The 23633-nt window shown below is 36.6% G+C and overlaps 1 protein-coding gene across 5 annotated transcripts in view; it reads left to right on the top strand.

The window, feature by feature from the left end:
• Positions 1-19172, top strand: part of LOC111147309 (diacylglycerol kinase beta) — a 630133-nt gene extending 610961 nt beyond the window's left edge. For all 5 annotated transcript variants that reach the window (XM_022503292.1, XM_022503290.1, XM_022503289.1 and 2 more), the window contains one exon: positions 18465-19172. In XM_022503292.1, coding sequence (XP_022359000.1) covers positions 18465-18572 — 108 coding nt within the window. In that variant the 3' untranslated portion in view covers positions 18573-19172. The remainder of the gene's footprint in view (positions 1-18464) is intronic.
• The last annotated feature ends 4461 nt before the right edge of the window (positions 19173-23633 follow it).

Raw genomic sequence — 23633 nt, 5'->3', positions numbered from 1 at the left:
TGTAGGGCTCGACCCCAGGACCCTGAGGTCATGACCTGAGCTGAAGGCAGAGGCTTAACCCACTGAGCCACCCAGGTACCCTGGCAATTTTTTATGGATGTCAGAATGTTTGTTGGATTACCATGAAGTAGTTTAACATTGGTGAGAAGCTCTTTCATATCAATGCCATGATGCTCCAGATAGCCAAGGGTACAGCTGAGTGTAGGAATTGGGTCGTTAAAGAGCTATGTTCTCACATATTGTCAATATGAGCTTAATGGTCTCTCCTGGTTTAAAAGGAAAAAAAAAAAGATACTTTCTGTGGGTTATTAAATGTCTCACATGGATTTTTTTTCCTGGTATTTTCTTTGCATGGAAGTGGAGCCTGGAATGTCACTGAAATCCTACCAGGTGCTTCTGGCCTCCTCAGAGAGAAGGCAGATGGCCATAATATGCCATTTCATAATGTCACCCAAGGAATCCCAAAAGCATTGTTGTTTCAGATAGATGAGGGATGAAAAAAATGTTTTTTCCATGGAGCTATACATAATTACACTAAAAATAACAGGTTGTATTTATAAGCACATGAATGAAATGTAGAACCTCATTTGGTACTGGCATTGGTCCTATAAAGCAAGTGTACTGTTAGTCTCCTTTAATAAACAGATACTGAGGCTCAAAAATGTGAGATCCTAGGGCACGTGGGTGACTCAGTCAGCTAAGCATTCCACTTTTGATTTCAGCTCAGGTCATCATCTCAGGGTTGTGAGTTTGAACCCTGCATCGGGCTCCGCAATGGGCATGGGGCCTGCTTCAGATTCTCTCTCTCCCTCTATCTCTGCCCCTCCTGTCTTTCCTCTTTCTCTCTCTCACTTTCTCTCTCTCTCTCTCTCTCCCCTTTTCTCTCTCTCTCTCTCTCTATTTCCTTGTTTATTTTTTTTTAAGATTTTTATTTATTTATTTGACAGACCGAGATCACAAGTAGTCAGAGAGGCAGGCAAAGAGAGAGAGATGGAAGCAGGCTCCCTGCTGAGCAGAGAGCCCGATGTGGGGCTCGATCCCAGGACCCCCGGATCATGACCCGAGCCGAAGGCAGAAGCTCTAACCCACTGAGCCACCCACGCGCCCCTCTCTCTCCCTGTTTAAAAATATATATATATATGAGATCCATTTGCCAGTGACTAAGCCGGCACTCAAACTCTTGCCTCCTGTCCCAAGTCCATGATTTTAACCCTAAACTGTGTGAAAAGACCACATAGGAAAAGGCTTACAAAATACTATTTTTAAAGAAAGTATGGTCACAAGTTGTGAATATTATGAATATTCTTTGGCTGTAGTCATGGAGGGGAATTTTTTTGTGTTGTTTGTTCTGTTTTTATTTTGGTTTATTTTTTGTTTGTTTGTTGTTTTGTTTTTTCCATATGACCAAAGAATTGGAGAGGGCCTGGGAAAAGTAAAACAGTTACTAGGTTAAGGTCTTGGATATCATTTCTCTGTAGAGACATGGAAATTATAAAAAGATTTTTTAAAATGTTGTTGACCCTCCCTGGCAACCAACATATAACTATAAAATATTTTGGAGAGGAGAACCAAATTTATATCTTGAAAGAGATTTCAAATCCAGGTATAAGTATTTCCTTCCCAGTGTAGCCAAAGAGCCTGTCACTTGCAGGAAAAAGTTTCTCTTTTCTCATTACCATACGTATTCAAAATTGCTGTGAATTTCATCAGTAAACCTCTTAAACCCATTTTTAAAGATTTTATTATAAATCTTCACAATAATTTATCTGAATTTGTTGTTAGATCAAAGACTTAAACATTAAACTTGGATATTACTATCATTCCAGAAAATAATGACTAGAATCATAAAGAAGCTGGCACAGGGGTTTTAGAAAATTGTCATGTTTCCATTGCGTTGCTTTTTGGCAGTTATGGACCTGAAAAATTTAGCATGCTCTTTATTCCCGCTATCATATGGCTCAGCTACGTGCATGAATTCAAAATGGTTTCCATTATTGGAAGGAGAACATCTTATTCCAGAACCAAGCTAGGTAACTTTGAATGTTCCAGATAATTCCAAAATTAAGCTCTCCCCACAGATATTGTATGGCATTTATTTTTGCTCTTAAAACTCCATTCATTTCTAAGATAGCTGAATAAATCCAGTGATAATAAACTTTTAAAGGAAGAAGCAGGAAAAGAACATTTTCTTGGTTAGATAGAGGAGAAAATTTTAAAAGAATACTACCTGCTGAGATACTTTCTAAGAATCACAGTATTATTAAGCCCACCCTGGTACAAAGCAATAAAAAGATTGTACATTCGAGCCAAACATAATCAGGTGGTATATTATCAAAACTGGGAAAGTTCACATATATAATTCAGAACTTTGCAAAATGATTTCTGAATGGTAGCACTCCGCATTTCAAAGATATGCCATATGAAATTATTTCCACTTTTATCCATCTCCTAGCTATGGTCCCATTAAATCATAACTTTAAATTAAAAATTCTTTCTTCTACTTTATGCCTCATAATTCTAGATGTGATTCTATTTGACTGTAATTATATCAGGGGTCAGCAAGTTATGGCCTTTGGGCAAAATCTGGATAGCTGCCTGTTTCTGTATAGCAAAAGGATTAAGTGGGTTTTTTTTTATTGCATTTTTAAATGGTTGCAAAGGCAAAATAAGGATAGTATTTCATAATTTAAAATTATATAAAATTCAAATTTTAGTTTTCAAACATAACGTTTTACTGGAACATAGTCACACCTCTTTCCAAGTCGCTGATGGACACTTCTGTGCTACAATAGCAGAGATGAGTAGTTACAGAGGCCCCGTGGCCCACAAAACCTAAAATATCTACCATCTAGCAGAGGATGCTTTACCGGAAATGCTTGCCAAGCCCTAATTACATGAGCACCACCTAAACATCCTACAGCATATAACTCTCAAATATAATTACTTCTAGATTTAGAATTAGTATAAAAGTTCTGTAGCTTGTATCACTGATATGCAAACCCTTGTGATAATCTGGGCCATGACTAGTCTAGATACAAGCCATTGAAGGTCTTGCCTTACTCCATGGAAGAGGAATAGGCCACACTGAAGAGTGGGAATGTTTATTTCTGGTGCTTCTCTCTAGTTTTTCTCCTATCTCTCAGGCTTCTTGTACTCATATTCCTTCCTAGGATATCATTCTCCTGCTTCACCCTTAAATGTCAGCATTCTTCAGTTACGCAGCCTAATATCTGATACTTGTATTTGCCACACTGTCCTTCAGTAATCTATTCTTGATGGGTGACATTATTATAGGTTCACCCCACCCAAATCTGTCTCAAGACCTGTTCTCCCTTCTGAACCCCAGACCTACATATCCTAAAGGTAGTGAACACCACCTTCAGAATATAACACTCAGCACAGAGTTCGCTAACTTCTGGGTTTCCACCCCTGCCAAAAATGCATCTCATTCTATTAAAAAGAATCACTACACACTTAGCAAACAAAGCTAAAAGCACAGAAGTCACACTAGAGTTTTTCCATTTTCCAGTACTCCACACATTCAATCATGTCCTATAGATTGTGCCTCCTTAATATTTCTCAAGTGTACCCCCTACTCCATTCCCATTGCCACTGCCACAATTAAAATCCATTTTAATTCTTTCTTAGATTATTATATTAGCCCCCCCCCCCATTTAATCTCCCTGCCTCTTGTATGGCACCCAGACTCAAGTTTAAAATATCCTGTCTTTTAAGGTTTAGACTTAGGTTTAAAGACTCAGGTTTAAAATATTCTGTCTTTCCAGCATGATCTCAATGGCACTGTTTTGTGCTCCCTCTGCACCCTGAGAATATCTCTGTGATACAGTGCATATCACATTCTGCCACTGCGTATGCTGTCATCATTAGAATATAAACACCTTAATTATGTTTTTAAAAATGTCTGTTCAACTTGGAAGCCCAAGCACTAAACTGAAGTAAGCTGGTACCTAATACATTAACACCAGAGTTAATTAAAGTTGGATAAAAAATTATTTCTTAGCCCTAGGTTTTGGAGGTGAGTATAAGAAGGTGCTGGCCAAGTCTGTCAGTTTGTCAATGGACTCTTATTGGCCTTATACCTTAGGAAGAGAAATAAAGTGACAAGTATAAATTACAGGGCTTCTTAAATTTAAAGGTGCATACAAATCACCGGGGGGATCTTGCTCCAAAGTAGAAGCTGATTCAAAAAGTCTGGGTTGGGGGCACCTGGGTGGCTCAGTGGGTTAAGCCTCTGCCTTCGGCTCAGGTCATGATCCCAGGGTCCTGGGATCGAGCCCCGCATCGGGCTCTCCGCTCAGCAGGGAGCCTGCTTCCTCCTCTCTCTCTGCCTGCCTCTCTGCCTGCTTGTGATCTCGCTCTCTGTCGAATAAATAAATAAAATCTTAAAAAAAAAAAAAAAGTCTGGGTTGGGATTGGGGCGTCTGCATTTCTAACAATGAGGTCAGTTCTCCTGGTTTGTAGATCATGTTTGGAGAACCAGAACACTAGAATGCAAGAGAATTATCTGCAGAGGGATTTTTGTTGTTGTCATTAATTATTTAAATGTTTGTACCAAAATAATATATGCACACTAAAAAAAAAAGCAGAATGTTTAGAATTATAAGAAAAATAAGCTTCTGTCCCATCATTTCTTTGTCACCAGGTCTGTTCTTTGAATTATTTTTTTTCCTGTCATTTACTCTACATCTATAAAAAATATGCTTTGATCTTTTTTTTCACCTGTTACTTCTAGGTGTATTCTGTTTACTTCATGCACAGAAAACTGGCTTTTTTTTTTTTTTTAAAGATTTTATTTATTTATTTGAGAGAGAGGCAGTGAGAGAGAGCATGAGCGAGGAGAAGGTCAGAGGGAGAAGCAGACTCCCCATGGAGCCGGGAGTCCGATGCGGGACTCGATCCCGGGACTCCGGGATCATGACCTGAGCCGAAGGCAGTCGTCCAACCAACTGAGCCACCCAGGCGTCCCAGAAGACTGGCTTTTAACACTTACATTACTCCATTTAGCTCTCTTACTAACAGTGAATTTGTACTGAGTGATTTCTTTTTGTGCCAGGTAACATTCTAAGCATTTTGTGTGCACTGTTTCATTTAGTCCTAATAAGAAACCAGTGAAACAGACACTATTTCAAAGTCTCTATATTATTAATGAGGGAAATGAATGGTAGTTATTTGGCCAAAGTCTCCAGATAGGGAATGGTGGACCCAGGCAGTCTGATTTTTAACAATTATGCTGTTATGCTTCTGAAAAAAGTAATGATTTTATTTAAATCAAAACAAAATATACAATCATTGAGATTATGAAAATGTCAACTGCAGAACCAAATGCTGACACACAATTACATTTTCTTTTCTGTAAAGATTTTGGAATCTCTTTTCTTCCCCCCTCTTTTTTTAAGTCATCATTATGGTAATTCTAATTTTTAAAAATAGATATCAATTTACCTATTGTCCCCACTCTTGTTCTTTGCTATTTATTTATTTATTTACTTATTTTTAGAGAGTGGAGGAGGGGTGGAGAGGCAGAGAGGCAGAAAGAAAATCTTAACCAGGCTCCATGCCCGTGCAAAGCCTGACGCAGGGCTCAATCTCACAACCGTGAGATCGTGACCTGAACCAAAATCAGGAGTCAGGACTCTTAACTGCCTCAGCCACCCAGGCACACACCCCCACCCCCACTCTTGTTCTTTATATGGAAAAGTCCTTCTTTGGGGGTTTCTTTCTAGGTTTCTTCCAAATCTATCATCCTGGTTCTCAGTTGGACCGCCTGTTTGTCGTCGTCGTTGTTTTTAATAGACTTGATTTTTTTAGAGCACTTTTAAGTTCACAATAGAATTGAGGAGAAGTTACACAGATTTCCCGTATACCCCACTGCCTACACATGTGCATAACCTCCCTCACCAAAGTAGTACATTTGTTATAATCACTGCATGTACACTGACACATGGTCACCCGACGTCCATAGTTTGCATTAGGGATTCCTCTCAGTGTTGCAGTTTCTGGGTTTGGACATATGTATAATAACATGTGTCTATTAATATTGTATCATAGAGAATATTTCCATTGCCCTAAAAATTTTCATCCTTCTTCAGCTGTAACCCCTGGCAGCCACTAATTTTTTTACTTCTCCTTAGTTTTGCCTTTTCCAGAATGCAGTAGGTTGGAATCATATGGAACATAGTATTTCCAGATTGGCTTCTTTCACCTTGTAATATATATTTAAGGTTCCTCCATGTCTTTTCATGGCATGATAGCTCATTTCTTTATTAGCATTGAAGAATATTCCATCGTTTGGAACTACCATAGTTGATGTATCCACACACCTACTGAAGGAAGCAACGTGGTTGCTTCCACGTTTTGGCAATTCTGCAAAAAGCAGCGATAAACATCTCTGTGCAGGTTTCTGTGCGAACATGTTTTCAGATCATTTGATTAATATCAAGGAGTGTGATCTGTGGATCCTATTATAACAGTATGTTTAGTTTTATAAGAAACTACTGAAGTGTCTTCCAAAGTGACTGTACCATTTTATCTTTCCACCAGTAATATATGAGAGTTCCTGCTGTTTCGCCTCCTTCCAGTGTTTGGTGTTGGCAGTGTGATCCTCTGTTTTGTGAATCTCTTTCTTAGCTCACCCATTGTTTTGCTAGAGAACACCCTCAAAAGTATTTCAAAGGGCATATAGATGGTAAATTCTCTCGATCATTTAACGACTGAAAACGTCTTCATTGTACCTTTGCCTTTAATCAATACATTAACTGAATATAGAATTCTATGATAAAATTAACTTTTCCTCTGGGGTTTGGAGGTGTATCTCCATTTTCTTCTAGCACTAATTTTTTTGAGAAACCCGATGCCATGAGACTTTTGTTTTTTGGTAAGTTGCCAGGTTTTCCTCTCAGAGGAAATCTAGAATATTCTTTTTATTCCCGTGCTTTGAGATTTCATAATAATACATAACTTGAACTGTACAGGACAGGAATCAAAGTTTCAATTAACAGAAAAAAGAGAAGGTTCTCCAGGGCCATAGTCGGCACAGGGTACAGAGGTGGGAGTTCAGGAGGAATGCCGGCAAGGTTGGAGAGTCAGTTCGCAAACCCAGTTCTTGCACTCACCAACATGAGCTGTGTAACACAAGTTACAGAGCCCATACTGTTGTCATATATTGAAAACTAAGGGTATTGACACAGACCTCCAAAGGTTGAGGGACGATAAAATTAAATAATGTAAAAATGATGAAAAAAAATTATGCTTTTACTAGCAGGTCTGAGAACTCCTTGAAAAGAGAACATATCCACCTCTGTTTTAATCATATTAGAATGCTTTTCTGCTCTTTGTTTTTCTTTATTGAGGTGAATTGACATGCAACATTATATTAGTTTTGGGTGTACAACATACTGGTTGGACGTGTATATATATGGCAAAATGGTCACCACGATATCTAGTTAATAATCTGTCTCCTTACTAAGTTAATACAGTGTTATGGACTATACTCCCAGCGCTGCACATTACATCCCTTTGAGTTATTTATTTTATACTTGGAGGTCTTGTACTTAACCTTCACGCATTTTGCTACCCACCCAAGCCCTCTCCAATCTGGTAACCATGGATCTATTCTCTCTATATATGAGTCCTGGGTTTGTTTTATTTTGTTTGTTTCGGTTTTTTAATTTTACACTTATAGGTGAAATCATATGGTATTTGTCTTCTCTAACTGATTTCACTTAGCATAATACTCTCAAGGCTCACCTGTGTTGTCGCAAATGTAAGAATTCATTCTTCTTTTATCCTCAGGAGTCTCCCACAGTGTGTGTGTGTGTGTGTGTGTGTGTGTGTGTGTGTGTGCACGCGTGCGTGTGTGCATCCATTTATCAGTGGACCCTTAGGTTGTTCCCGTATCTTGCCTATTGTAAATGGTACTGCTGTGAACATGAGGGCTGCATGTATGATTTCAATTAGTGCTTTCATTTTCTTCAGATAGATATCCAGTAATGGAATTGCTGGATCATATGGTAGTTCTATTTTTAATTTCTTGAGGAACTGCCGTCCTGCTTCTCAGAGTGGCTGCCCCAGTTTACAATCGCACCAGTAGTACACGAGGGTTCCCTTTTTCCACATCCTCACCAACCTTTGTTCTTTTTTGCCTTTTGATAATAGCCATCTGACAGGTGTGAGGTGGTTTCTCCTTGTGGTTTTGGCTTTCATTTCCCTGATAACTAGTGTTATTGAGCATCCTTTCATCAGCCTGTTGACCAACAGTATGTCTTCTTTGGAAAAATGTCTATTCAGATTTTTTAATCAGGTTGGTTTTTGTTATTGAGTTTCATAAGTTTTTTAATGTCTTTTTGATATTGGCCCCTTATCAGATGTTTGATTAGCAAGTATCTTCTTCCATTCAGTAGGTTGCCTTGTTGTTTTGTTGATAGTTTCCTTTGCTGGGCAGAAGCTTTTTAGTTTGATGTCATCCGTCTGTCTCTTTTGTTTTGCTTTTGTTTCCCTTGCCTTTGAAGTCATATCCAAAAATCATTGCTAAAATGATTGTCAGGGAGCTTACTACTTAAGTTTTCTTCTAGGCATTTTGTGGTTTCAGAGTTTACATTCATGTCTTTAATCTATTTTGAGTTTATTTTTGTATGTGGTATAAGATAATAATAATTGTATATGGCTCAGTTTTATTCTTTTGCATGTGGTTGTCTGGTTTTCCTAACAGCATGTGTTGAACAGACTGTCCTTTCCCGATTGTGCATTCTTGTGTCAGTTTTTCTACCAATACCACAGTGTTTCATGTACTTTAGCTTTGTAATTTACTCTGAAATCAGGGAACATAAGTTCCTCTGGCTTTTTTCTTATTTCTCAAGATTTTTTTTTTTTTTTTTACTATTTGTGGTCTTTTGTGGTTCCATGCACATTTTATATTTGTTTTAGTACTGTGAAAAATGCCATGGTATATTGATAGGGACTGCATTGAATCTGTAGATTGCTTTAGGTAGTGTGGACATTTTAATAATATTAAATCCTCCAATGCATAAGCATGCAATATCTTTTTATTTATTGTGTTTTCTTCAATTTCATTCCTTAGTGTCTTACAGTTTTTAGTGTTCTGGTCTTTTACCCAACTGGTTAAATTTATTCCTAGATATTTTACTCTTTTTGATATAATTGTAAATGGGATTACTTTCTTGGTTTCTTCTTTTGATGGTTATAAAATCAGCAAAATTTTTATTATTAATTTTGTATTCTGCGACTTTACTGAATTCATTTCTTTAGTACTAACAGATTTTTGTTGTTGTTGTTGGAATCTTGAGGGTTTCCTACATATAGTATCATGTTATCTGCAAATAGTGACAATTTTACCTCTTTTTTCTCAATTTAGATGCTTTTTCTTTTTCCTGCTTAATTGCTCTGCTCAAGACTTCTAATACTTTGTTGAATAAAAGTGAGAATAGTAGGCATCCTTGTCTTATTCTTGACCTTAGAGGAAAGATTTCAGCTTCTTGCCATTTGGTATGATTTTAGCTATGAGCTTGTCATATGTCCTCTAGTATGTTGAGATATGTTTCCTCTATACCCAGTTGGTTGAGAGATTTTATTATAAATTAATCTTGAATTTTGTCAAATGCCTTTCTGCATCTATTGAAATAATCACGTTAATCATTTTGTTCATGTGATGTATCCTATTGATTCATTTGTAGATGTTGAACCATTCTTGCACATTTGGATCCTTCTTGATCTTGGCTGTATGAACTTCTCAATATAGTTTTGAGTTTTGTTTGCTAATACTTCATTAAGGATCTTTTGCCTCTGTGTTCATCAGGGATATATACTTGTAATTTGTGTGTGTTTGGTGTCTTTGTCTGGTTTTGGTATCAGGGTGATGGTAGCCTCACAAAATGAAATTGGAAGCATACCCTTCTATAGAGTTTTTGGAAGAGTTTAGGAAACATCGGTATTAAATCTTTTAATATTGGTAGAATTCACCAGAGAAGACACTTGGTCATGGACTGTTGTTTCTTGTGAAGTTCTTAATTATTGATTCAGTCTCCTTACTAGTAATCAATCTATTCAGATTTTCTGTTTCTTCTTGAATCAGTTTGGGAGATTGTAAATGTCTAAAATTTATTTCTTCTAGGCTGTCCAGTTTGTTGGTGTCTAATTATCCAAAGTAGTTGCTCATGAGTCTTTGTATTTCTGTGGTAACAGTTGTAACTTCTCTTTTATTTCTGATTTTTTTTAATTTGAGCTCTCTCTTTTTTTTTCTTGGAGAGTCTAGCTAAAGTTTTTGTGAATTTTGTTTATCTTGTCAAAGAAGCAACTCTTGTTTTCATTGATTTTTTTTTTCTGTTGCCCTTTTAGTCTCTGTTTAATTTATTTCCAATCTGATCTTTATTATTTCCTTCCTTCTTCTAACTTCAGGCTTCATTTGTTCTTCTTTTTATAATTCCTTTGGTGTAAAGGTAAATTGTTTATATGAGATTTTTCTTGTGTTTTGAGGTAGGCCTACCTACATTGCTATGAACTTCCCTCTTAGAACCATGTTTGCTGCATCCTATAGATTTAGTTATTCCGTATTTCTGTTTTTATTTACCTCTTGGTATTTTTATTTATTTCTACTTTGATTTCTTCTATGACCCAATAGTTGTTCAGTAACATGTTTAATCTCCATGCAGAAGGAGTCTTTTTTTTTCCCAGTTTTCTTTTTATGATTGATATTATGATCTGAGAAGATGCTTGATATGATTTCATACTTTCTGAATTTATTGAGACTAATTTTATAGCCTAACATGTGACCTATTCTGGAGGATGTTCTGTGTGAAGTTAAGAAGAACATGTATTCTGCTACTATTGGACTATCCTGTATATATATATATATCTATTAAGACATTAATATAAATGTATTAAATGCGTCTGGTCTATTGTGTCATTTAAGACCAAAGTCTCCTGATTTTCTGTCTGGCTGATCAATCCATTGACGTAAATGGGGTATTAAAATCCCCTACAATTATTGTATTGCTATCAGTTTCTCTTTTTAGGTCTGTTAATATTTGCTTTATATATTTAGGTGTTTCTATGTTGTATGCATATACATTTATAAATCTTGTATCTTCTTGCTGGAGTGACCTCTATATCATTATGCAGTTTGCTACAATCTTTGTTTTAAAGTCTGTTTTGTCTGATATGAGTATAGTTAAACCAACAATCTTTCCCATTTGTATGGGAGATATTTTTCCATTTCTTCACTTTCCGTGTGTGTGTCTTTACTTCTGAAGTGAGTCTCTTGTTGGCAGTATATAAGTGTCTCTCGATTTTTGTTTGTTTTTTAATCCATTCAGCCATTCTGTATCTTTTAATTGGAGAATTTAGTCAATTTACATTTAAAGTAATTATTGATGGGTATGTACTTACTGCCATTTTGTATAGTACAGTACAAAACTGGCTATTTTTGTAGGTCCTGCCTGTTTCTTTCTTCTCTTTCTCTCTTTCCTTGTGATTTGGTGACTTTAGTGTTATATTTAGGTTCCTTTCTCATTTACTTTTGTGTATTTATTATGTCTTTGCTTTGTGGTTACCATGAGATTCACATATATATCATCCTTTGTATATAATGGTTTATTTTTAAGTTGATAGCAACTTAATTTGAACACATTTGAAAACCGCATTTTAACCCCACCCACATTTTATTTTTGATGTCACTTTTTACATCTTTTTATTTTGTATAACTAATTAGTGTAGTTTTAGTTAATTTTACTACTTACATCTTTTAGCCTTCTGAAGATTTATAACCAATTAATCTACTATGTACTTACTTTTTCAAGTGACAATTTTACTTTTGCATGTTTTCCTGTTATTAACTAGTACCATTTCCTTTCAGCTTAAAGAAGTTCCTTTAATATTTCTTGTAAGGCCAGTTTAATAGTGATAAACTCCTTTAGTTTTGTTGAGTAGAGTATTCTTGGTTGGAAGGTTTTTCCTTTTATCACTTTGAATGTCCTGCCACCTTCTTCTGACTTGCAAAGTTTCTGCTGAGAAATCTGCTCCTAGTCTTACAGAATTTCCCTTGTATATAACAAGTTTTCTCTCTCTCTCTCTTTCCCTCTCTCTCTCTGGTTTTAAGATTTTCTATTTAACTTTTGACATTTTAATCTTAATGTGTCTTAGCTTGGCTCTTTTGGGGTTCATCTTACATAGAACTTTCTGTTCTTCTAGGACCTGATGTATGTTTCCTTCTTTAGGTTAGGGAAGTTTTCAGCCATTTTTTCTTCAAATAAGTTTCTGCCCCCTTCTCTTGAGACCACTATAATGCAAATTTTATTCCATTTGACAAGGTCCTGTAGGTCCTTTAAGCTATCTTCATTTTTTAAAATTCTCTTTTCTTTTTGTTGCTCTGAGTGAGTTTCATTTATCTTCCAGTTTGCTGATCTGTTCTGCTACTTGACTCAGTTGCTGTCAAACCCCTCAAATTTGCTTTTCTTCCATTTGTTAGTTTTTTCCCATAAGTTTTTATCTCTTTATTGAAGGTTTCGTATGTTTATCCTTTCTTCTCTCAAGTTCTGTCAGCATCTTTGTGATCATTCCTTTGAATTCTTTACCAAGTAGATTACTTATCTTTGTATCATTAAGGTGTTTTCCTGAGGATTTGTCTTGTTCTTTCATTTGAAACATGTTTCTCTGTTTTCTCATTTTGTTCAACTTTCTGTGTTTTAGGTGAAACAGCTACCTTTCTCAGTCTTGAGGGAATGGCCTTGTGTAGGTGATGATCCTTCTCATTTAACCTTGCCCTACCTTTTGGTTGTCTCTTGAACCTTTTTGATTGTCTAAACCACATAATTTGTTCTTGGTATGTCTCTATTTTTAAGTATGTGCCAAGACCTGTCAATAATCCATTTAGGATCTATTTTCAGGTAACAGTTTTTAAAGGATGGAAATGTTTACAGTCTATGGGGTCATATGTATAATCATTGCTATTCTGTAGACCAGGAGATCTGGAGGTGTCCCCTGGACAACCGTTGCAAAAACTAGGGCTTCAGATGAGACTATAAGCTTCTTTCTGGAAAGTTTTGTGGAGCTATAGGAAAGTCAAAGGGGTGCTCAGGGATGGTGCTTTCCACTTACATTCCCTGGGAGTGCTTCTTAGCCTCTAGATATATGGGAAACCTAAAGCCTGTCCCTCAAGCTGAAATTTTAAACTAAGTAAATAAGCCCTTTTTGCAGGAAGACTGGGGTTATGTTTCAGGCTGCTGTCTGTGCAGTGCCCTAGGGGAGGTGGACTGCCAAGAACTGTCTTTCCGATTGTTACAGTCCTATGGAGCTCTGGAATGCCAGGTCTCTTAGCCATCAGGGCGGGAGATCAAGGGGTGATCCCAAATATGTGAATTGCATATGCCCACTTTTTCAGCAAGACAGTTGGAGAATATGTTGTCTATTCATGCGTACCAGCTTTAGTCTGAGAAAGGAAGAGTGCTGGGATCCTTCACACTTAGCCCCAGCCAGAGGCCAGGGAAATGTTGCAATCCCCCCTACTCCCAGACTTTAGCTAATAAGTGGGAGGACTCTGTGACCATTCATGTTTTCCTGCCCCAGTCAGGGAGAGCATTGCAATGACCCATGCCCTCCTGCCTCAGTAAGTACCACAGCCATTTTCCTTGTCTATCTCAGGAAGGCAATAGGAAGGTGCCACATCCAAGCTCATCCACCTGTGCTAGTAGGATGTGTGGAGAGAGCTGTCTCCAGAGAGCATCTCAACTGTCCCCTGGCCCTCCATCTGATGCCCCCAGATCAGCAAATGAATCTATGTGAGGGAACTCTTCCTGGAGAAGTGCTTGTCTGGTGAAATCCCTCCCCACTGTGTGTTGCTGTGCCAGAGTGGGGCTTTTCCTACCCATCTCAATCTGGTTCTTTTTATCCCTTGTTTTGGAGAGCAGTTCATCTAGTTTTCAGATATTTTTCAGAGAAAAATGATCCATATGTAGTGACAAATCTTGTATGTCTATGGGAGAAGGTGATTCAGAATCTTCCTACACTGCCATCCTGGATGCCCCTCTTACCAGAAAGCTTAGTATGCCCTTTGGTGGATAGCTGGGGCCTCCAGGGACTGGATATTGAAGAAGGTTCTCAGATGACTTGAGGTAAAGAAACACTATGCCTTATAATAAAGGGTAGTGAGAATATTCGGTGTTAAGGAATGGGGAATTAGTAAAGAAAAATCCAACAGGTCATGTGAAACTTGCCCAGAGAATGAGTCAGGAAAGGCTTTCCTCTCTTACCTCAATTTTAGTTTGGCTAAAGAAAGTTTTTTATAGAGAACATAAATGTTTAATGGGAATAAACACTGCTCACTGCTATGAGATATAAACCCCCTATTCTATCATGTTTATGAAGTTATACTTAATCTTACACATTAACAATAATACTTTTATGGGAATAAACTTTTGTTAAGGGCAACTCAAAGAGATGAAACAGGTAGCATCTGAATTACTTATGTAAAATATTTAGCATAAGGCACAGCACACAGTAAGAGCCAAATCTTACTGTTTTTTGATCTTATTATTACTCTCAATATTATAATTATGAAGTTACACTATGTAACACTGATAATATGGTAGAGACAAGAAAACTGTGCCTTGTAATCCTTGATTTGTTTCCATGTGCATCTATATTTTGTACTGAATACTTATAAAATAAAAATGCAATCAAATTTTTTCATGTTTAGATTTTTAGGTGTGTCCAATCTTAATATGTAATAAGAATATAGAAGTAGAAATAGTCATGCAACTATAGACATGCCTCTCTTGTTCCAACATGGCTTTGCAAAAGAATAGGTAATATGAAGAAATGAAGAGTTTTTTAGAAGGACACTATTATATTACTGACAGTATTTATCTTGCATTTTTAAAACAATGAGAAGGAAGGAATAATGCAATGTTCTTCTACCTTCATGCAGCTATCCCAGCTTTTGGAAGCCCCATCACCATTGCTTATGAGTGCTCACAATTCTCTCTCAATTATAAATATCAGATTCTCTTCCAAACTAATCAAAATCAAATTGCAAATTGATTATAGCCAGTGCTTCATAAAGATTTGGTGTATTGAAAACAGCTGAGAAACAACTGCCTGACTGTTGAAAGATGGAAGTAGTCAAAAATTGCTGAAAATTCTACTCATGTCTTCAGATTGCTGAAACTTAGTATATTCTAAACTCTTTAGAGATAAAATCTGCTCCTTACTCATTGTTGTTTTTCTGGTAGATACCACGTTCTCAAAGTAAGTAAGTAAGTAAGTAAATAAATAAATAAATAAATAAAGTATGAAATGTAGGTATGCCTGGGGCTCAGTCACTTGAACATCTGACTCTTGATTTTGGCTCAGGTCGTGATCTCAGGATCATGGGATCGAGGCACAGGTTGGGCTCTGCACTTATCATGGAGTCTGCTTGAGTCTGTCTCTCTCAAATAAATAAATAAAATCTTTAAAGTAAAAAGTAAAAAATAGGCATCTGAATTATTATTCCAGTCTTGGAAAGGCCCTCTTAACCAGTTTCCCATACATGGGCAGTCTGAACCTAAACTTACACTCAAGTCTCTACAGCTTTCTGGAGCCTACATTGAACTTTCTGTGACCACACCATCATCAACTCACTTGAACTGGAATTATTCTCTTTGTTAATAGAGTACTTTTTGCTTCTGCTCAAATATACAAGGACATTTAATTATCCAATGATATTACCTTTGCAAAGAGCCCAGATACATAATAGGCATTTCATGAATGCCAGTTTCCTTCATGTTATCTCCCCTAAGAGGAAATATAGCCAGCTGGTTTTCATTTCCATAAACAATAGACAATAAATATATAGATTTTTTTTTTGTGGAAATAATGTTAGATTAAAGAAAGAGTTGTATACTTAGAGCACAGGTATGATCAAACAACCAAAAGGACAGGTTTTAAATAATTTTAAAAATAGGAGTGTCCATCATCTGGCTTAGAAACTGAAAACTAGAACTCCATAATAATCAGTAACATGGGTTAAGGATCCATCCCACTGTATCAAGAGCACTGAACAAAGAAATAACAACATGTTGTTTTTTTTTTTTTCAAAAAAGAATTGCCAGTATAAAGATAGCCATGATCAAAAAAAATTCAAATGCCAAAATAACACAAAGAATGAACAAAATCTCATAGCCGATGACTTGTGCTACTATGGTTACACTTCGTCATAAACTAGTACTAAGCTTATATAAGTAACTAGAATGATATATTTCTCCCAAAGTCTTAAGAAAAATTTTCTATTAATGAACTTAGTTTCCAAAATGTCCTAATACTATTGTACCCTCCAACGAATTTAGTCCAGCAACTGTGACTCAGAAATATATATCTTCTTACTGTAGCTGCTAATGTTCTATTTGATTCTAAGATTATCATATAAGTAATATGTGGTAACTGCTTCCCCAGGCATTCATTTTAACATTGTGTTTTTGTGTAAAAAGCTCACTTTTATTTTCAGCATTAAGAAAATAGTGCCTTTCCACTTAACCTCCCTATTTCAGTTTTTATGGTAGGTTGAACATGCCTGTTAAAGATTTCTATTTTATTTTATTTTATTTTTTTATTTATTTGACAGACAGAGATCACAAGTAGGCAGAGAGGCAGGTAGAAAGAGAGGGAGAAGCAGGCTCCCCGCTGAGCAAAGAGCCTGATGCGGGGCTTGATCCCAGGACCCTGGGATCATGACCTGAGCTGAAGGCAGAGGCTTTAACCCACTGAGCTACCCAGGCACCCCAAACATGCCTGTTAAATTTCTTTTTCCTACTTGACAAGAATTTCTCGGGAGCACAGATTGTGCATTATTCATTAAAAGTTCCTGGTACAGTGTCTGAAGCATAGTAGGGGTACAATAAATTTTATGAAATGAATGAATGAATGGACAATGCTGTATTAGATATCATATGAGGCTAGGATTCAGGGGGATTTAAAAATCAATGGCATCATCTAAAACTGAATTATTAAGAGACAAAATCTAGTAGAGATCTCTTTAAATCTATAAAGGTGTGTACATTCTGGGATCTTAACTATCTGGCTATCAATTCCACAGTTTGTAAGATAACAAAAATAAAATCATACATTCAGAGAGTTTGGGGCTGGCTTAGCCTACTGGCCTTTTACAGGTGCAATTTATTTTTACAGTAAAAAGAAGAACACTGAATCTTCCCAGAATAACCTGACTCCAACAGACTTAAATAAAGTTGTTCATTTTCCCAGGTTTTTGACATACTTCGGTCTTTCTAGATTGTGAAGTGAATCTCCATTTCCCAAAAGCCCCAGTGCTGATTTTAATGATCCTGTCCACGTGACATACATTTTTTTTTTGTTTTATTGCTATTAGTGAATGACAAGTGAAGGATATTCATTTTAACTTGAAAATGTCAGGGATGCACTTTAAGAGATATATTTTTGCAGCTTTTAATGAGGTGGTGTTTCTTTTTGAAAGAAATACTCATCTCTGATGCGGGTGCTGTGCAGGTGACAACTGATATTTAATAAGCGATGGTTCTTGTATTAGTAGCAGTTCTCTAAAGAAAATGTCTCAGATTGCTTTTGAAAAACTCTTAGCGTCACTAGCCCAAAGGCAAGATGTGACCTTTTTATTACATAATGAGAATCATTTATTATCTTACAATGTATCTTAAAGTCACAGACAAAATGCCACTTTGATAATTGCTTTCAATTAGCTTAGAGCATAGCATATATTCATAAAATGTCTTCTCTAATTTAGACTTGAATTAGAGAAAATTGCAGACATAATCTACTTTAAGGTTGTCTCATTTAAGGTGATTCGTAGTTTTGTATCAAAGAAATCAAAATGAGTAGCTTCGGAACAGTCTCTCAAAGTGTTTTAAGCAGGCTTTTCAATATTTGATTCTATTCTATTACCAATTAATTAACAAATTAGAAAGCTAGTTCATCATTTCTGACCTTTTGTGCACATTAACTTTTGACTTTCATTCCTAATGATTGTTTTGAAATTAAACCTTGCAGTTCATGTGGAAAGAGAGAAACAATCTGATTAACAAGATAAATAAGGCTCGACTTGATCCCCAGTACATCTTGATGTTGGACTCTAACTGGGATTCTGAATACTGTCACGGTGCATCCTTTCCCACTTTAAGTAGTCAGTGAATCATACTAGATAATCGTGTGGCCGAAACAAAGAGTTTAGGGCCATTACTACAAGTGAGATTAGAGGTAACATGATATTTAAAATGTGGTTTCAGTCAATTATTATTTTTTGTTAATATCCTGAGCATTGGAATACGGTTTAAAGTAATAAAAACTCTGAAACTGCATTTTATACTCATGGTGTTCCAGTAGTTCATGGAATATTATTAACCTTAACAGAGATTCTCTGAAATCGGTATTATATCTGGAGATTACTCTCTTTCTCTTTCTTTCCCTAGATAAAAATTACACACAAGAACCAAGCCCCAATGCTGATGGGTCCTCCTCCAAAAACTGGGTTGTTCTGCTCCCTCGTCAAAAGAACAAGAAACCGAAGCAAGGAGTAAACCTGTCTCATTTTATTCTTCGAGATCTAATTAGCATAATTGGGCCGTGGAAACTTATGCTGGAAATCTTTGAACCATTTCAGTTCTCTTGCTCATGCAAAATCATCGAATTGGTTTAACAGTTTTTGTTACTGAGCTAATGTAAAATTCAGCTATTAGAAAATTTGTCTCCGTTTTTATAGGCATCTTTGCATGAAGAAGGCAGAAGTTTACATGAAGTGGTACTGCATATTTTTGTTGCATGCATTCCCATAGATTTTTATGTCCCTCACTCATTCCTCCCCCAGTTTCCATTTACTAACCTGTGAGAGAAATCTGTAAACCCTAAAGGAAATACCATGGAAAAAGTGATTCTCTGTGTGATTCCAATTATTGATAAGCGCTAATCAGTAATGCTATGATAATCACAACTGCAGATTGCAATACTTTTGCCTTTTAGAATCAGTTTCTCAATGACCTTTGAACTATGACTTGAGAAGAAACTTCTAATTGGAACATTTTATTAAATACTTGTCTATGATACGTCGCTGTATCTAAATAGTTTTTCTTCAACATCTTGATGCTTCTGAGTGGAATTTCAGGTATACAGTTTTCTTGTGCTAAAAAAAAATAGCAAGTCATTTTTATTTTGTTTCATTTTGGTTTTAACTCCAGAAATTAGTGAAAACAGAAATAAGTTACTTGGCAGTAAAGTGTGGTAACATGGCAAGCCTTATTCCTTTCTGCATGTGGATCTAGAAGAAAATTCATAACCATACCAGTAACCAAATAGCTGTTTTAAACTATGTGCCTAATATACTATCTCCCACCAAAGATTCAGAAAAAGATGCCTGAGAGAAATGGGTTCATGTATAATTAACTAGCATTGTGGAAAAAATTTATGGTTCTTATGATTAATCTTTTGATGACTTAAACTCTGGAAAGAGAGTGAATTACCCATTAATTATAATTAAAGTTCTCACCTGATGCAGACAATAGGCCATACAACACAATCAAAGCTCAATTCAATGATTTCTTGCCTTTTTGGTCATTTGTAAATATAGGTATCCATAATTTTTAATGGATCAGTTAAGTGCACTTGGGAAGTAAATGATTGTATCAGTTTTGTTCTAGTATAAATGGATACCTGTAAGGACTATTAAGCTCACTGAAGCAAACCATGCACGCAATTAGTCCTCTCCCATCGGCGTAGGCCACTCCCATCTCTGTGGCATTTCAGATGTTCATTTGGAAATGATGGCCCAGATCGTTATTTACGATATTCATGGTATGGTTGGAGTCTTTGTTTAAAGAAATTATGGAATATGTGCTTTTCTTTGTGTTTCATTAGCTCTATGACATAAAATGAAATTCTATTCTGAGCAGTTGGGGTATTGTTCACTCATACTGACCTGCATCTCATCATTGCATGTTTTATGTTTTTTAAACATGCCACAAGGAAAACAAGTGCTTGAAATGCATGATTTATTAGTTTTTCTCTCCACTCTGCATTAAAGTACTAATGATTTATCAGTTCTGTTTTTCTATTGATTCATTCATCTTTGAACAACAAATAGCATTTAGTGATTCTGTTGAACACACTCCTGTGCATGGATTTATGGATTTCAAGTGAAATTGCTATAATTTTTGTTCTTTGGTTTGAAAACTCAACTGAATGCTGTTGTATCAAATAGCTACTCTCAAGCAATGTACTATAATGGAAGATTATGTATAAAACGTATTATTTTAGTGTTCCAGGAACATTAGATGGTAAATATCAATCAACAAAAAGTTTAATTGCTTTGAAAATAAAAGCTTTTGAATAAAATTAAGACATAATTTAGCATTCCCAGGAAAATTATCATTACAATTGCAAATGTGGCACAGCAATCACTTGCCCTAGTATTAAAAAAAAAAAAAAAAAAAAAAAAGTTATTTGGCAGAGCCGTAATCTGGAGCAAAAGAAATCTCTAAACAGTAACAAATGCATTACTGACATAATGTTACATAACACACACATTGATTTTTGTGTATCTATGGTTACAGGTAATAAATATTTTTACATAAATTGACACAATTTTCTACAATGGGCAGGCAGGCCTTGTATCAAAACATATTCTGGGGGCGCCTGGGTGGTTCAGTGGGTTAAAGCCTCTGCCTTCGGCTCAGGTCATGATCCCAGGGTCCTGGGATCGAGCCCCGCATCGGGCTCTCTGCTCAGCGGGGAGCCTGCTTTCTCCTCTCTCTCTGCCTGTCTCTCTACCTACTTGTGGTCTCTATCTGTCAAATGAATAAATAAAAAAATCTTTAAAAAAAAAAAACATATTCTGAAGCCACAAATTATTTTATGTGCAGTACACATACAATTATGTCTTGGCTACCTTTTATAGTATGTAGTGGGAAGGCAGCAACAGTTTGTGAGTCATTCTTCACAATCTGTGCAGTGGAAAGCTGCTGATGAGACAGTGGGATGGGACGAATCAAACAACCTGCCTATCAGACTTCCATCGTTGAAATCAAGGGATGCAGCTTTCCTTCCGGGTAGCTCCTTAACTATAATTAGTGATAATAGTAGTTACATTTTCAGTCAGAATTCATTGGTACAAATAACAAATGTTCTAATAGGAATCAAATGTTACTGTCTTCAACTCATTTTCTAAAGCTACTGACATGCTTGCCCTGCAAGTACACTACTCCTGGGGTTTGGAAAGTAGTTTAAAAAACAAAAACAAAAACAAAAACAACTTTGATAGTTTTAAAATCAGAGAAGATATTCTTTCCATTTTTATGACAGCTTCAAGTGAGGAATATATATTTTAAGGAAAATTCTAAACAGAAAGCTCTATGGTATATTAAAATACTGAATAACGAATGTTAGCTTTTCAAGATGGGATTTTTTCTTCTCTGTGTGTGGGTGCTGGATTGTTGCATCAACTTCTTTTAAGTAGAGTAGACATCGTAGTACAAAGGTTTAAGTAGATGAAACCCAAAAGAGAAAAAATTAACCCTGGACTTGCTGGGGGTCAGAGGAACAGAGAGAGAGAGATACACATTTTGCTAAACAGTGCAATACACCGAGTTGATAAACAGACATTCCAGGAGAACCCTGGACATCCAGGCTTCCAGTGGGAATGGGGAGGTCTATGTGGATCCAGGAATTTTAAAGGACATAAGTGTATTTTTCCACATACATGTGTATACCATGTGTATTCAATTCAAAAAGTGCTGGTCAATGTATTTGTGGAGAAAGAAGGTATCTTGTAGAAGGTAAAGAAAACAAACTTTTTCAAACAGTTTTCATATTTAAGCTATCTCTGTGATTATAGCCATAACAAAGCAGAAGGCTCAGATGCTTAGTGTAGTCTACTGCAGGTAGAAATTTAAATCCGATGAATTGTGAATATGTTTCTGCATATTGTTCTTTTTTAGGGGGATGGGAAATCATTGCAGTTTTCCGGGGAGAATCTGTGTTGAATTTCAGACTGTATTCTACTTGAATGAGACAGAACTTTTAAAAGGTTCCATTCCTTTTTGTGTCAGTTTATTGTTTATTGATTATAAAAAGGGAAATGTACCTTTCATGGCACATAGAACCCACAAACAATTATTCAAATATAGTATGTATATTCTAAACTAAACAGTGAAGCCCTTGTAATATATGTTAAGGGTGTAAAATTTAAATAAATAAATAAATAAACAAAACCCGCAAAAGAGCTTTTATTTTGTGACAGGCAGAAATCACCCTTTTAGTCTCCCAACTAAACTGCATTCAGTTTAAATAAAAATCTAATAAACTCACACCGAAGGATTCTATACATCCTTATTGTGTTTAAAAACAGAGAATTCATTTAATTATAGTATCTTATTAATTTTTTTTGGAAAGTGTTATATACAATATCATGCTTTTTGAAATAAAAACGTTAACCTCTCAGTTAAGTGTCATTCCTTCCTGCTGTTTTGGCCAGATTTTATCTGCAAATGAACTTCTGAGGCAGTTGCCGTCAGTCTACCTCACTGGATCTCTGCTGGCCGATACCAGGCCAACCACTCCGTCTTCTGTCAGGGAGGAAGGAGTCTGGGCATTTGGGGACTGAATTCTGTCATTAAGAACGGAACCATCCCATTTTGTGCTGCTTTGGCCCCGGGTTGCCGCTGTGAACATTATTCCAGCAATTTCAGAGATCCCAGGAACACCAGCAGACTGACTGATAGACTTGTGGAGATTGAAAGATTAGGTCAGGGGTTCTGTGAGGACTTCCATGGAATTTTCTGGAGAAAACCCAATTCTAATTTCATTTTGTGTAGCAGACTTCAGCAAATCTCTCCTGGGCACTGACTGGGGACCAGATATTTTACGAAGGGGTTACCACAGTTAAAGGGCAGCAGTTCTTTGGGTTCCTTCTACTTGAGGTCAAGATTGGCTCCTCAAGGAGTTTGGCGGTGGCCCCCAGACCTGGGACTGTACTCTGTGACTCTGCCATGTCACTGACCAGGCTGCTGCTTTCTGCTTCCATTCATCAGTTTTGCAGTGGGCCCATGCCAGTAACAGAAGATTTAGCTTAAAAATATTTCAAGGTAAATTTGCCTCTGGGAGCTGTAAGAAGGTTCTGAGGACAGAGGTGCCAACTTTAATCCTAGCTGCACATTTGACAGAATATAGTTCAGAGGAAAGTCACTGATTCTCTCTAAGCCTCCGTCTTCTCATCTGTACAATAGGCAGAAAGGCCCTGTATCAGGGTTGTGGTGAGAATTAAGTGGAGATAATTTCCTAACTCATTTTCTATCAGCAAACATTCAGAACAATCTTTTCTAGCTGCAACAGAAACTTAGTAGCAGGACAAGCAACAGCTGCGCAGGAGAATCTCCTTGGTCCCCACTTCGGGTCCTCTTCCACAATACCAGTGATAGTTTTCTAGAAATAGATGATATTCCTCATCACATCACCCTGTTCTACATGACTAAATTCCAAAATTCTCAGGCAGACAAGGGTTTTCATCAGCTGGATCTTCTTAACCTTTCCTCTGTCCACTTTCCTCCTAACCCCAGGTGCGAAATTCGTCCCAGCCACACCTTTCTACTTGC

This window comes from Enhydra lutris, unplaced genomic scaffold, assembly GCF_002288905.1.
Source record: "Enhydra lutris kenyoni isolate GAN:26980312 unplaced genomic scaffold, ASM228890v2 scaffoldscaffold16, whole genome shotgun sequence".
Lineage (NCBI taxonomy): Eukaryota > Metazoa > Chordata > Mammalia > Carnivora > Mustelidae > Enhydra > Enhydra lutris.
The sequence above is the reverse complement of the archived record's forward strand: the minus strand, read 5'-3'. Positions and strand labels throughout refer to the sequence as shown.